Source organism: Amblyomma mixtum, chromosome 5 (assembly GCF_055824585.1).
Source record: "Amblyomma mixtum isolate Tamu chromosome 5, ASM5582458v1, whole genome shotgun sequence".
Classification (NCBI taxonomy): Eukaryota; Metazoa; Arthropoda; class Arachnida; order Ixodida; family Ixodidae; genus Amblyomma; species Amblyomma mixtum.
Genome location: NC_143016.1, coordinates 98,859,955 through 98,875,184, shown reverse-complemented (window position 1 = coordinate 98,875,184; position 15,230 = coordinate 98,859,955). Strand labels below are relative to the sequence as shown.

At 45.4% G+C, this 15,230-nt stretch overlaps 2 protein-coding genes across 12 annotated transcripts in view; both read left to right on the top strand.

Moving 5' to 3' along the window:
• The window catches only part of polybromo (protein), an 82,155-nt gene extending 68,565 nt beyond the window's left edge, over window positions 1-13,590 (top strand). For 7 of the 10 annotated variants that reach the window (XM_089545679.1, XM_089545684.1, XM_089545676.1 and 4 more), the window contains 6 exons: window positions 140-503; window positions 2,714-2,771; window positions 4,362-4,501; window positions 7,188-7,388; window positions 10,779-10,881; window positions 11,910-13,590. In XM_089545679.1, the coding sequence (XP_089401805.1) occupies window positions 140-503; window positions 2,714-2,771; window positions 4,362-4,501; window positions 7,188-7,388; window positions 10,779-10,881; window positions 11,910-12,126 (1,083 nt within the window). In that variant the 3' untranslated portion in view covers window positions 12,127-13,590. The remainder of the gene's footprint in view (window positions 1-139; window positions 504-2,713; window positions 2,772-4,361; window positions 4,502-7,187; window positions 7,389-10,778; window positions 10,882-11,909) is intronic. The other 3 variants (XM_089545678.1, XM_089545681.1, XM_089545683.1) reach the window with 3 other exon arrangements.
• Window positions 13,591-14,243: 653 nt separating this feature from the next.
• fbp (fructose-1,6-bisphosphatase) overlaps window positions 14,244-15,230 on the top strand; it is a 44,119-nt gene continuing 43,132 nt past the window's right edge. For both annotated transcript variants that reach the window (XM_089545673.1, XM_089545672.1), the window contains exon 1: window positions 14,244-14,415. In XM_089545673.1, the coding sequence (XP_089401799.1) occupies window positions 14,288-14,415 (128 nt within the window). In that variant the 5' untranslated portion in view covers window positions 14,244-14,287. The remainder of the gene's footprint in view (window positions 14,416-15,230) is intronic.

Here is a 15,230-nt window from a genome sequence, read left to right as displayed (position 1 = left end):
AACCGTCAGTGGTGTGAGTTACTGGGGCTACTTGGCACGGCCACACGTCCATGATGGTACAGACCCAGCAGCTTCTCCGTAGGCACTCTCCTGTTTGTGCGGGGTCGTCTAACTGGGTGGGTGGGTGGGTGCTGTGCAGTGGCGCAACCTGCAGGCACCACAGAAGGCCGACTACGAGGAGCGGGCCTCGCGCCTCAACCTCAGCCAGGAGGACACCAACGACAGCCTCCCGCAGAGCCCCGCCTCCTCGTCGGCCCACGGTGGCGGCGGCGGGGTCGGGGGAGCCGGAGGAGAGAGCAGCCGCGATGCCACGCGTTCTTCCCTGTCCACGGGGAGCGTGACGCCCGCGCCCGGCGATTTTGCCACCCTCTCGACCACAGTGTACGAGTGCCAGTGGGACGGCTGCGACGCCAGCTACGACAACCAGCAGGACCTGTGCGACCACTTGGCCCAGGACCCCAATGGACAGGTGTACCAGTCCTATTTGGGGTTCAAGGGTAAGCGTGAGTGTTCCATTTTCGTCTGCCACCACCACCCCGACGGCCTCCACCCACCCCGGGCGTACTCTCTCTTTTTGCTTCACCCCCTTTTCCTCCCACTGTCCCCTGTTGCATGGCAGTGTTGTCGTGCGTGCTTGTCACAGTAGCCCCGTGCTGTGCTTGTTCTAGCGGGCAGGCACTGAACACCTAAAGTGTGCCACAAACGACAGTCACATATGCAACGAAAAGAAAGAAAAACTTGGCAATTCACACTTTTGAATCCCATGACTCAGCCAACTGGATGCTAGGATCTTGTGTTCAGGACGAAATGCCTTCAAAATTGTTGCGTGGTTAGTGTGCAAGGTATGCCTAATCATACATATGCGGATTACGGTACAGTGTTATTCTGCAGTCACCTGTACACATTGCAATGCAGTGGTTGTAGAAATAATTCGTTCTGTACTTTAAAAGACCTTCATTCTGGCATCAGGATTATGGAAAAAAAAAAAAATTGTGCAGTATAGTGTGAGGAAATATTTGAGAGAGTGGAGGAAAGAACAAATTGCAAGTCTGCCTGGTCGCATGTGCTTGCGTCGGTAATCAGCTACAGTACCACTTTAGAGCGGCAATTTTATATTACAGAGAAACAACCATGGGAAGCACCTCAGGAAAGGAACAGCTCGCTTTGCCAGCTCGCTTTGCCACGTTTCGCAATAGGAAAACTTGCATAGTACTAGATCTAGAGGAGATTAATTTTATTATCAGCTACAATCTTAATAGCCTGTCTGTTAATGCGTGCGTCAGTCTCTTAGTTCTGTGTGAAACTCTTCATGTATGTATGCATGATGTGTCTTCACGTAAAATAGTTGAGAGCTAGTGCCAGTCCTGTCTCCTTTGTCCTTGTCTTTGTTTGCACACGGCAAAAATTTCTTTTCCAAAATGCACCAACTATTCCGGCATTGGATTTGGCTGATTTGAAACCATTCGCATCGAATTTCTTGTAAGATAACCTGTACTTATGAACTTCAGCTTTGCTGGCTGGCTTTCTTGGGAGAGTGAGGGTTAGTTTGTGGTTGTATTAATGAAGAAATGAGGCAGCTGTTATTTGCAGATATATTGTAATTGTTGTCTCAGGTGTAAGAAAACCTTGGATTTCATCTTGAATTTGAATGGGGTATGCCAAAGAAATCAAGACTTTAAAACTTGAACACCGCCATGCTGTCACGTGTGCACAGCTCTACTGCTGTTGCCTACAATACAGGCTAATTGTGTGCAAGTTAATCTTGAACCAAGGCTTCTGGGACACATTACTTGTTGCCTCGCGAGTTCATGTAGCATTTGCTGCTGCCGGTGCAAGAAACGTCAACACCATACTGAGTTTTACACGACAAGAAGCCACTGCGATATCTACCAAATTTCTAAAACGCGCTGCAGTAGTGTTGTCTTTTTTAATTTAAACTAAATTTACTGGCTTTTTGATGGGCAGCATTGAACATTGCAGTTTTGCAAAGCTATAAACTGAGGTGGTTACCTATGTTAGTTTTTGCAGGGCATGGATTTCACATTCTCAGGTTGATTTGCGCAATTTGTATTTTAAATTGCAACTAACAGAAGGTAGTGCAGAAACTCCAGAGAATGAGAGAAAACGTTGTTTTGCATCTAAGGTCTGGGCCACTGGTTGGGCTGAACCTGCAGCTTGGTATGGTCGGAGTACATTCTAGCAAGCTTTTGCCACTGAAAACAGTGAACCCAGCACCTGAGAATTTCTAGTGGTGCCTTTTGGATTTCTTTTTTTTTTGCGTTGTTTAATGGATCTGAATTGTTAGATTTTCTGCAGTTGCACAACATTACCATTAGGCATATGAATTGATAATAGAGAGTGCAATAAACAAGTTGTTAGCACTTGGTGCCAATTTTTAGGATCGCACCTGAGCACTGTGTAACACTCACATTATTGGCAGTCTGTTATCCTATGTGCATCAACTGCACAGATAGCATTCAGTAGTGTTGGCAGTCATTAAGCATCAGCCGTACTGCATATCGTTGTTCATAGCTCTCTTGGATGGCGTAAAGACCATATCGTAATATGTTTTGAAGTTGAAAGCAAACCATTGGGTCTCTGCTGCGCATTACAGCTACACACTCTCTTATAATTTTCCCTGTCCTTTCCATTTCTGTGCATGGAACTGACTACATTGGCACGTAATGGTAACACCAAGACGCTGTTTTTGCAGACAACAACGAGTTCCAGTGCCTCTGGGCAAACTGTCCCCGCGTCAAGAAACAAGTCCCGTGAGTACTTTTGGTGTTAGATACCCATGGCAAGTTTGAGATTTATTTCAGAAGTCTTGTACATGAAAAGGTAACGCCATTGTATGCAGCATAAGGAGGTCACAAATTGAAAAACTGTCAGGGGGACCTCCCAATTTTCAATTAAACAAAATATATAAACCAATACTCGTTACAGAATAAGTTACAGAAATGAGTTCCTATCCATTCTTCTCAAGTTTAGCAAATTGTTATGCTATATGTTATAAGCAGCTTGCTGCTGATGTGGTAGGCAGACTTCATGCATTAGCAAAATTGACAAGTATGCGCTTTAGGCATAGTGCTTTAAATATTGTGCGTGCCACTAGTGTCTTATTGGTGATTGAGTTCCCTTCTAGTAGCATGCATATTTGTTCAACTACTCACATATAGCTCACCTGTGGTCTGCTCAAACCTAGTGTGAACCTGTATTGTGAGCCTTGCAAAGCTGAACTGCTGGGAAGGAGAATGCAGAGAGAAAGTGTATTTAAAATGAGGTTGTATGGCTCAGTGATTTGGTGAAGTTAGCTAAATGTGTGAGACAGCGAGTTGGAAGTTTTTTGGTTTTAATTGTGTATTGCTTAACTGGGTTTGAATTATGCTTTTTTGACATGTCAGTTGTAGCTTTTACTCCCTTCGTACACTGCTGTGGATGCCATTGGCCCCCTTTGGTTGAAGCTTTCGTGTCAGTTGCTTCAGTGTGATCAGTTCTTTCTCTTCTGCCTCCAAGTTCATACCTAAGAAGCAGCAAGTTTGAGGGGGCACTTTAATGTCACCAGATATTAGATTTGCATGTGCTCTGAACAATGCCTGCTTGCTTTTCATCCATTCCTGTAAGCTTTTCTGATGCCTTCGCCATGGTTGAGGTCATTGTAAGCTGCTGGTGGGGTGAGCCTTGTGATTACTCTGCTGGCAGTTGCACAGTTCAGTTCATTACCTTAAAAATCTACCGGGAGCATTACATAATGGGTGGGTTTTTATGTGAACAGCGCAAAGATTTTAATGAAGAGATTGCTCCCCCATGGCGACTCTTGTATATTAAATAAGCTTGAGAATTGGAGGCACACATCTGTCACGCCAGGCCTGCATGTACAGTCTTTGTCAAAAGTAACCAGGCTGCATGGTTTGCTTCTAGCTTGTATAGTGGAGCCCTTGTGGCTTTCCTAAAGATCAAAATGTCTTGGAAGGTAAGAAGACCCCCAGTCCTTACCTTTAACGTCCATTTCAGCTTCAGGGAAGCTGTAAGGGCTCCACTGTGTGAGCTTGAAGCAAACCATGCAGCCTGGTTACTTTTGACAAAGACTGTACATAGTACATTGTTCCAGCATGCTTTGAAAGGGGCTTGTTTTTCTCGTGCTTTACTAACATTCAGGTCGACGGTGTTATCACATATATTTACGGAGACTTGCAGGCATAATTTTTGCTCTGTGACCTCTGCCTGGCTAGTTTGTTCTATTTCAAGGCACATATTGAGATGAGTGCATTAGCGTGAGACTAAACAGCATGTGCCGTCTTCTAATAGCATCTCGAAGGTCCCTAACTCTTCCATGCCTGTCTCTTCCCCTTTTCTTCCAGGCCGTTCCCAAGCATTCAGAAGCTGCTGCGACACGTGAGGGAGGTTCACGTCAAGGTCGCCGGGCGCATAGTCATGCCCGAAGTGAAAAACAGGAATTTGATGCTCTCCAGGAAAAATGTCGGCTCCCCAGCCACGGCAGGTAAGGGCATTGCTTGGGCTAGGTTTTTATTGCCCTTGTTGCCTCAGCAGCAGATTGTTGAATGTTCTAAGTTGCCAAAATCACACATTTCATTAGGTTTCTTCAGATTGAAAAAAGTGGTTTGGTTTGGTTTTGGTTTATGGGGTTTAACGTCCCAAAGCGACTGAGGCTATGAGAGATGCCGTAGTGGAGGGCTCAGGAAAGATTGAAAAAAGTAGTAGGGTTTTAACGCAGCTAAACCGAGTAGACTTGCGAAAACATGTGTTTAGCCTGGTTGGCTCATGGTTTTGCTTTGCTGGGTCATCGGCATATCTGACAACAATATTAGACTCAGGTCAAGTTCTGATCGAGATTAAGCTGAACTGATCTGTTCGCGCTGCAGATGGAAGTTGACGAAGGCGATGATCTGCAGTGCACAGCACGAGAGTGTGTTGCGGGATTGGCTGCGGCGATAGCATAGTACCCTCGTGCAGTGGCCAGCGAAGTCCAATGTTTTGGAGATTCTGCCTAGGTGGAGTACGTTTGCAATAAGGGAGTAATTTACTCATTAGCATCCACCCTAGTTGCAGCCTTAAGGGGGGACACTGGTCTTGAAAAAAAAATTTTTATTAACGAAGTCACAGTTACGAAATCTTCAGGGCTTATGTATTTTTTGTGTGCTGATTCTAAATATGTCCTTTAATTTCATGTAAAACAATTTCTTGAGCACTTATGACACTTTTTATGCTAGTATTTTGCGGAGAGTTTTGAAGAAAGTTTGCTGCGGGAAACTCGCTGAAATGTATGCCATTGGGTTCTCTTGACACCAAGGAATACAATAAGGGTGAAATTGTCTTCCTGCCTATAATAGAACTTAAGTTATAGAGTTTTGAAGTTGTCGCTCCAGAAATGAGAAGGAAAGTGTGTATTCCTGTTTCTGAAGTGGCAGCTTCAGTACCCTATTACTCAAGTTCTACGAGAGTCAGGATGATAATTTTACCCTTATTGTATTCCTTGGTCTCAAGAGAAGCCAATGGCATGCATTTCAGCGAGTTTCCTTCAGCAAATTTTCCTCAAAACTCTACGCAAAATACTAATATAAAAAGTGCATAAGTGCTCAAGGAATTGTTTTACATGAATTAAATGACATATCTAGAATCAGCGCACAAAAATACATCTGCCCTGAAAATTTCATAACTATGACTGAATTAATAAAATTTTCTTTTCAAGACTAGTGTCCCCCCTTAAGATTGCAAAGGAAAGCTGTGTAGCTTTCGCAAAAACTTCGCAGTTGAAGAAAAATTTGTCCTGGTTTGGGGATCGAACCGGGACCACCGTCTATCTGAGGCAGTTGTTTTTGCCAACTTAACTTACCAGGACAGCTAGTAGGTCAAAGGGGAGGCCGGATTGGTCAACAACTCGATGTAGGAATGCTGTTAGTCCAATGCGTATGGGTATCCCTGAGTTGGAGTAGGTCTTTATAAGAGAGTAATTACTGATTAGCATTTGCATCTGTATATTATTGTCACCGTGCAACACAGCACATGCATGTTGTTTTTAATCACGAAACAGTACCTCTTCAGTGCAATGTGCATGCCTCACGTTGTTTTGCTTGCATTGTTTGTGGTTGTAACAGTGTCTGTCCGATTTGTGAGCATGTGTTCTGAATACAGCTGTGTGCATTTATTGATCTGTCTTTCTGTTTTGTTTTGTGCCATTTTGTTTTCAGTGTTTATTTTGTTACCACTGCACTGGAGTCATTGGCTCTCAGCCCAGATTAAGAAATTCTCAGGGGCCCTTAGGGTGGAAAAAATGACATGGCATGAGGAGCAAATTAATTGTGCCTGAATCACTAATTCAGCAGGGCAGGGTAGCATAATTTTATGTGCAGTTTTTGTGTCACTGTTGAATACCTCATGAAAAACATATGCAGGGAGCAAAGCATGACGGTGCAGCTTTACTACACTGCATCTCTTCTGTAGCATCTTAACAGACTTTACCTCACTTACTGCTTCCTAGGTTCACCATTTTAGTCCAGTTTTCTGAGCAGTCATTTAGAAGCAGACACGCTGAACAAAAAAGGGCAATTATACCATATTGAGTTAGTCTGTTGTCAGAGCAGTACCTAGGCAGAAATTTCGTATCTGAAAATGTAGGACTCTGTCAGATGCAGGACATATGATGCACATTAGAAGTTATAATTATTAAGATATGACCCAAGTGTCTCTTGACTGGTGCTGCTCTAAATTGGGTTGTTTGTGAGAGCACTGTTGGGAAGTTTTCTGTGGCAGAGCTTCTGCATTGTTCAGCTGGGTCAGGTAACGGTTGCTGTCATTCACATGTCATATTTGGTTACAGTTCAACTCAGTTACATAAGTAGTGTAACTCGTACATGCAGAAAGTATAGCATTGGTTTAACTGAATGACTGCATTTTGAACTCTGTGTGGGTACCTAGCTGTCATAGTATTTTCTTCTTTCGAAGTAGCCAGTTCACCTTTGCTTCCAGCTGAGCTGTCACTGACTCCAGATTGCTGTGGTGTTTGCTCTGTGCCTGCAGACACTGCTCACTTCGTACACAGTTTTGTGTTTGACGTTTTGTTCTTTTGTTTTCGTTTGGTTTGCGTTTCTCTTTTTTTGTTTCCCACCATCCTGTCCTGTCCTCACTGCTTGTTGCTTGCGGGGCCTGCCGCGTCCGTCGTCATCCAGTGGGCATGCCTTATTCTGCCCCGCCTCCAGTGGCTCCGCCCACTCCTGTGGCAGCCATGCCCCACCATGCCCCGCCCCCTCACCACCACTATGGGTCCTCCCCCATGCACCCGGTGATGAGCCAGCAGGGCTACCCCGGGGCGTTCACTCCGCCCCACCACTACTACATGCCACCGCAGCCTGTACACCCCCTTCCTCAGGGTAGGCAACTGGAGCGGGTGTGGCTGCACGGGCAGGCCAGGAGTAGTAAATTATGCGAGCAAATACTTCAGCTCTCACACTCCTCGAGAAGTGTGAGGGAGTGAACTCCACCCATGGTGCAAGTGTGACTAGTAGGCAACCAGATGTTGCACTAGAGTGAGGTGCTCATGGCAGCTCATGTGCCGGTGACACCTGGTTAATACAGAATGCAAGTTTAAACTATGCTTTGCTTTGTTATGAGAGCATAGCAAGATAGGCATCTGAATGTGTTCTGAAGCGATGCGTATGTACTCATTCCGAGCACGTTCTCAGGTACACGCGACAGACTGCAGTTGAACGAAACGTATCCCAATTCTTTTCTGCTAACAGCTTACAGGAAGCAGGCTACGAGTGTAGAAATCGCAACGACCACAGCAGAGTCAATCACCATGCAGGGTCGATTGTCGGCGGATATACTTACTGCGTAGTAAGCAAACATACAATAATACGAGAGTACGGCTTGTCATTTGATGAATAACGCACGGGCAGTGTTCCCGTTCCATGTGGTGTCGACTGAAACATGTTATAGATTGCGATTGCTCATCGCATGCTTTTGAGGATTTCTTGAAGCTTACACAGCACACTGTGCACCGAAGGCACACGCTCGCGTTGTCGTCGCTGATGTGTACGAGTGCGAGCTTGATCACTGTTTGTTCTGCAGTCTGCGGCATGCAGCCCTCAATAGCTGCAAGTCGTTGTTTTCGATACCAAGCAGCCTATTTCTGCTGTACGCGTGCGTAGCAATGAGACGCAGTTGAACGCGAAGCTAGAGAGAGACCATCTGACCCCTGTGATCTGCGACTTGCTCGCTGCCGTGATTGCCGGCTGTCTGGTTTCCGGTGGCCTCCAGCCCACGTGACCATGATGCGTTTTCCTGTCAGAGGCGAACTTGCTGGCAGCCAGCGGGCTGCCCGAGCGCGGTAAATCGAAGAGGCCCAGTGCTGCACTAGCAGACGACGCTTGACAACAGTATAGAGCCTTCCAGTCTGTAGAGGCATGCATACCTCGGCAAAATCACGAGTGCTGACTCAGTCTGACTCACAAAAGCTTGGTCAAACTATGGGCTCACTCAAACTCAGGCTCACATAGGCCCGGAGTCACTCGTTTAGGCTCAACGCATTTGGACTCACTCAGACTCGAGACTCATCCATGGTCAGCCACTCGTTAAGACTTGTGAGCCATCTGGGATCACTCACTCATTTCATCTTAAGGCTCATCTTGACTTACTCACTCATTTTTACTCACGGCTCAGTTGGGCTCACTCACTCGTTTCATCTCAAGACACATGTGGGCTCACGCAAGTGCTCAAGTGGCATGCCTCTGAGCCAACTAATCACGCGATAAAGGACCCGCGTTCCCCTGCACATCGACATGTTGGGACTCGGACAAAGCTACCGACGCATTCCCACGTGTGGCTTATTACCGCACCCATACTGGCATAAACTAGCAAAGTGGTAGGAACAAAATGCTGTCTTGCTTGCTTCCGTTGAATCCCCTTCTTCGGTCGTTCACAGGCGTCACCAAGCTGCCTCGCCCTTAAGCATCCTTGGTCGCGGCAGTAAATCATTCCTCCCCTCTGTTGCCATTAAACAAAGAGGCAAAAGAAATCTAAGCGCACACTGCCGTCACGAAAACACAGATCATGATCTCAGCCTGAGCCAGGACTTACCCACCACTCAGATCATGGTCTGAATGCAAGTCCGAACTCACTCACGACTCGGATCATGATCTTAATGTGAGCCCAGGTGAGTCCGCTGACCTATGGAGGTGTGTAAGGTAGTGGAGCAGTACCTTGGAACAAAAACTGTGCTACTTAACCCAACGGTACACTGCGTCACCACTAAGCTGGTTTCAACACTTTGTTAATCTGCTCCTCTGGCTGAGTGTAGCTCCCATTTGATAGCCAGCTTGCTGGGGTGTGCATGTAAAGAATACTGAGTTTTTTTAGTGGAAACCAAATTTCAAAAATTTGATTCAGCGGCCTGTTATCGGGCTTTTTTCGTACAGTAAAAGCTGGTTAATTCGAACTTCAAGGGACAAGAAAAAATTTTCGAAATTTTCAAAAGTTTGAACCGTCGAATGATTACAGGAAAACTGTCTAGAATTGGATAATTTATTTGAGGATAAACTGGGCATTGTCGCCTGATTTTCGGATAAGAACAGCGTAGCAGTGACAGTTACATATTTACATTTCCCTCAAAGCTTTATTGCGTGCTTACTGTCGGGTGATTCGAAGCAGAAAATCGTAAGGACCTCTCGCGTCCTTCACGGTGTGACACTCCACCACGTCACACTGTGTGGGATTAAATTAATGAGCTATTACAGTATGAATCATAAAGTACAACTTTATCATAGCCAGCTTCTCGGTGCTTTTTTTTCTTTTTTGTTGACAAGCTACATCTCACACTCCAACAAGAGCATAGTGCAGCAGTTGAGTAGAGAGCAAAACTGTGAGCTAGCACATTCAGTTGTTGTATTCAAGACTTATTCCTTCCAGTAATTTGTGCCTTTTGCTACTTGCTTTTGGTTTTCTTGATTGTTGTGAATAATTCACTGGTTCGGTAACAAAATTCAGCAAAGCTTTCCTTTTTTTGTGTGTGTGTGTGTGTGTGGCAGTTGGCTTGCAGCTGATATGCGTAACTGAAAGAGGTCGCAGTGATCAGGAAAAAAACTGTTGATTTGAAGGTACTGAAATGTAATTCCAATAAGGTAGAAGAATTCATGCAAGCTATACAGGTCTGTCATACTGAAATGAAGCCGAGTGTTAATCTGTGGTGAGCAGATTTGTCAGCTCAGGAAATCGCATACGTAATTGCACTTACATGTTTGGGCGCCTTTTCTATATGAATTGCAGCAGGTGCCTTGATTCAAGTAACTTTTATTAATTCGGAGCTAATTCAAGGGATACAAAAGCATTTGCTGAATGCAGCACCTTTTCGTGCTACGCAGTTTTCTTTTTGGTACCTCTTCAGAGGCATGCTTGTACGGGCAAGCAGCATAATTTGAAATATACATAAGCTGGCTTTAACACTGATGGAGAGACCTTAGCAAATGTTGGTTGCCATAGTAAATTTTTCTCATCTTTTTTGTGTTAAACTGTGGGATACATTTTCAAGGGGAGGGCTTTGCGCGCCCTTTTCGTCGGGAAGTGATACACACTGGCACTGATTTTTTTTTTTTTTTTTTGCTGCGGTAACTTCAACATTATTGCTGATTAAAATCTCAGGCACATTTTATTCATGTAAAACATGGTAGCTTACAGGCGCTTGCCACACACAGTGGCTGTGTGAAGGGTACTCTCAGTGGTGATGGGGATTACATTAGTTCTTGCGCCTTGCATGCGCACCACAGCCCCTGGAGCACCACCGCCACCTCCAGAGCGGATCTTGGAACCAATCTTCGTGGCCCCGCCTCCTCATCCCCACAAACTGCTTCACACCTACGCCTACATCAGGTGACCTTTCTTGTCACGTTTGTTTTCGGTTACTTTTTTCTAAATTTTGCCAAATTGAGGAAAAGGAACTTTGGCCACCATATAAGGCAGAAAAAAAGAAATTTTTTTTATTGTAAACGTTTACGAGAAACACCAAAGAGAGATACGATCCTCTGTAGTCGCATGCCAGAAGAAATTTTTGCATGTTGAGCCAAAGTAGGGGTGCTTTCTTGTTTCCGATTTTTCTTTTTGCTATCATCAAAATAAACAAGTCTGGAAGTGTCTAAAAATGCTGAGGGCAATGCGCTTGCAGGAACTTGACATTGACATCAGGGCCATCTGAACTGTCACAAGCCTTTTAATGCTTTTCTTTTTCATTCTGTTCATCTCTAATTCAGAATACTCCTTGAAAATTGCTGTGAATTATTCAAAAATCATACATACTTGCAATTGCAAGCAGTGTTCCAGCTGTCTGAACAGTTTGATGCCGTTTGTCTTCCTTCATTTGCGCCTTGAGTGAAACAAATGCTATACTGTCCACCCTATGATCTCGTCATCATGCAGCATACTGGTGTTAAGAAGTGAACATCCTTTCTTGCTTTCCTTTCTTCTCTGCCCTTTCCAGTGTTCTTTACCAAAACCTCTGTCTGGCTGCTGCTTTTATCTCGGGGCATCTCAAAGCAAGCAGGGCTATTTTGCTTTTTACGTTTCACATCTGGAAATGTTTTTGAACTGCGGTGGCAAGAGGAGAACAGCATGTGAGCTGTTAATGATGATAATGCTCAGCCAACAAATTCTTTAGAGGAGGCTTAGCATGTCTGCCCAGATGTAGAAAGAGCACCTCAGTAGTGCCTTTGCAAGAGATATTTGTTTTCTTGTCAGACTTAATCTCCTTCCTGCTTTCTTCCTTCCTTCCTGCCTATGCTTCCTCTGCCGTATTTTTTTTTCTGTTGTCTTTCTTTTGTTGGCAGCCATAGCACCGGTTCCCTGTTCCTTGAGAAAAATGTGCTGCTAGGCTGTAACTGGATGCTTGCTTACCCTGATTGCAGGTACATCGAGAACCTGCAGCCCGACAGCAAACACGTGACAAACTGGGACGCCCAGCTCAAAGCCACCAAGGACAACACGCCCATCTACGACACGAGCCGCCTCCCCACCCACTGGCTTGGCAATGGTGTCGGAAGCCACGGCAACGCCATCAACGCTCTCTGGGCCCTGCGTGACTTCATGCTTCGTGACGCCCTCGGCATTGCACGCATCTCCTAGAGGTTCCACCGCATTTTGGCATTTTTGCACCACCACTGCGCAACATTCATTTCACCTGTCCTGCAACAGCAACATCGGAGAGTGGTACGCTCAGAGAAGCTCACTACACGTCAGCGCAGTTTTGCAGCTTTCATTGCGTCATTCGTGTCATTCCATTGTGGTGTGCCCATCGTGCACTCATTGGCTGTGTGGTGCAGTTTCTGAAGTAATGTGTGAGGGAAGTTGTTTGTGGAAGCTGTCATTTGTAACCGCATGGATTGGGTGAAATGGAGTGTATCTCTTGCAAGGCTGGTCTTTGCCATCCCAGTTCCTTGGACTTTTTTGTCAATTCAGAGGTGCTGAACTTATTGGTTTGTCAATGAGACAAGTGGGAAGGCCCTTCTAAGCTTTACTTCTTAACTGTGGCCAAGCCATGCTAACTTTTCTTGTGCTACTGACCCTGATCTGCTGATTCAGTCTCCGGTTGCTGCAATCTCTTTTGGTTTCTTCGTTCAGTTTGTATTGTTCTTTTTTTTTCTTCCTTAGACTGCTGCAGCTGTTTGCATACTATCAGCCAGTCCATCTAACCCTGTGTTCATATTTGCCATTGCTCTTTAAGTAACTGTGTTAATTATAAGTGCATATTTTCAGAACTGTGTGATTCCATAGCTGTGTACTCCGTCAAAAGTTAGGGATTGGTAGAATGCCAGCAGGCTTACGCTTGTGTGGGAAGAGTATTTTCAGCAGTAGCTTTGCCAAGCAATTTGCTGTGGCTTCTTGTGCGGGTGAAAAGTATTATTCATAGTTCTGCGCAGCCTTTTTTTGTTTGTTTGTTTCTTTTTTGAGTGCAATATGTGTCTCACATTACTCTTGTAAAGCAGGTTTCATGCAATGTCTGAAAGTAAGCATTTCAACATGTTGGGAGCCTCAGTTACTGCAAGCACGAAAAAAGCCGGTTGTTGTAAAGCTCCAGTTTTTCTTCCTTTTGTTTTTCACATTGCAGTTACTTTGATTTATGTCTACTTCGCTTTATTTATTGACGTGGTTTGTTTGACTAGTTCTGTACATTTTATTGCATTGGGCTGGGATGCTTGCACTTCTGGAGCTGCAAAAATTAATGCGAATGCTTCGTTATATTTCGTGGCTGCAACATCCTGCATGCATTTATATAATGTGCAGGCAGGGGGGATTTTCTAGCATTGTTTTAGAAACTTGTGCCATTCATTTTGTCGAGTGCTCAAGGCTGTCTATGTTCTGGGATCACTCAGCATTTGCAGCTCTGTATGTGTGCGTGCTTGTGTATTTGTGCCACCTTGGATTCTTTATTGTGTGTGTTTCACAGTTCATCATCATCATTCTGGACATTTAATCACTGTTGTGATCGATTTAAATTGATATGTAATTATGGGTGGAACACCTGGTGTGTATACTGCTGTACGAATATTTTTCTTGTCATGGAATAAATTGGATTTTTAATGAACCTCACCAGTTTGGCACTGTGTGGCATTGTTTATATCCATCTGTCCCCCACTTAGCAAAGCATGTTTTTGTTGTGCATTTCATGACGATCCAACACAGCTCACTTTCCTTTTCTGTGCCTTTGTGTACAAATGGAAGAAACTTACTGCATGTCACATTCTTTGTCTTCATGGAGAGCAGTGTTCTGGAATCGGGAAATTTGCTTCTGTGACATTGTTCACGCAGTGCTGAAGCACCCTGTAAGCGCGGCTATGACGAACGCTTGTTAAGCATATGCACAATTCCTTTTGTTAAGTTCAAAATCGAGAATGTAGCAGCTGCTCATTCAGCCTCTTATAGCTGCTTGCAATATACAGCTATTTGTCTTCAGCAAGCATAGGTCGGGGATGCCGGCCTCGGGAGTTTTTTTTTTTTTTTTTTTTTTGCCGTTCCTCCCGGCCTGAAAACGTCGACGAAAGGAGCTACCAAGCAGAGGACCGCATGCAATAGGCGCCCTAAACGCGCCAGCGTTATCGACCGGGCCGCTGCTTTTTATCGACGCTAGCTGTCGATAAACCGACCGGTCGCATCCAACGGCGCTGTTCGAGGAGGGGAGGCCGGCAGCCGAGCTGCGGGCTGTCGGCTGAGACGCCGAGCTAGCTCTGTTTTCGGCGCTCTGTCGAGGTGCCGTACGACGTCGCGCGCGTTCGTCGAATCGGCCACCATGGACTTGCCGACGGGGCGGCCGTCTTTCTCGGAGACGAGCAAAGGCATGATCGTGATGCTGCTGGACGGCTACCGCTATTTGCAGAACAAACGCAGAGGCGACAGGGTCTACTGGGTCTGCGACAGGCGAGTGATTTGTTCGAGTTTCGGTTCATGGTTGCTGCGCGAATGGTCGAACAGCTGACGGCTCTGGCGCAGTGTTGCCTGCCTGCCTGCTGCGCGACGTACGACGTACGACATGCATTTGCGGCGTGAATCAATAAATTGGGCAACACGCAGAACAATGACCGGAAAGCAAAGTTGCTGTGAGCTTTTCTTCTCGTATATCCAAGAAGCTTGGTCGACGCTGTTGCCGGCTGCGCGATTCGCCGCTCGAATTTGCGGAAGCAGGCTGCGACTCTGCATGCTGTGCTCAATATTGGGTTTGTCTCGAAGAGTTTCTACATATTAAGAAACTATATAGGAACTCCGTGGTTTGTCCGGAATCGTGGTTCTTGCCAGCTGAACTTTTGTACACTGGATGGTTTGAAGGAACGCGCTGTTTATTGCATGTGCTGAGCAGCGATCGAATGCTAACATTTGCATGACAAACTGGAAATGAGTCCGACTTAGAGTCTCAATAAATACCTTGATTGTTGTTACACACCATAGACGTCTGGTGTAGGGCATATATTTATTCTCACGGTACTGTGTGGAACTGAGCAAAAAAAAAAAAGTGTGGCGTTGTGATTGAACCGGGAGCGTTTCATCAATGGCTATTCATGCAACTGCAGACTCAGTTCCTACTCAGTTAGTCTCCTGAGGCAGGTTAAACAATAGTTTTTTTTTTTTTTTTTTTTTCACTATGCGGTAGAGCGCCTGCCGAAAACATATGGCCGCGCGTACTTTCGCTCGTTGCGGTCCCTATGGCAACAGCCAATTACAGAATGTGTCGCCAAAAG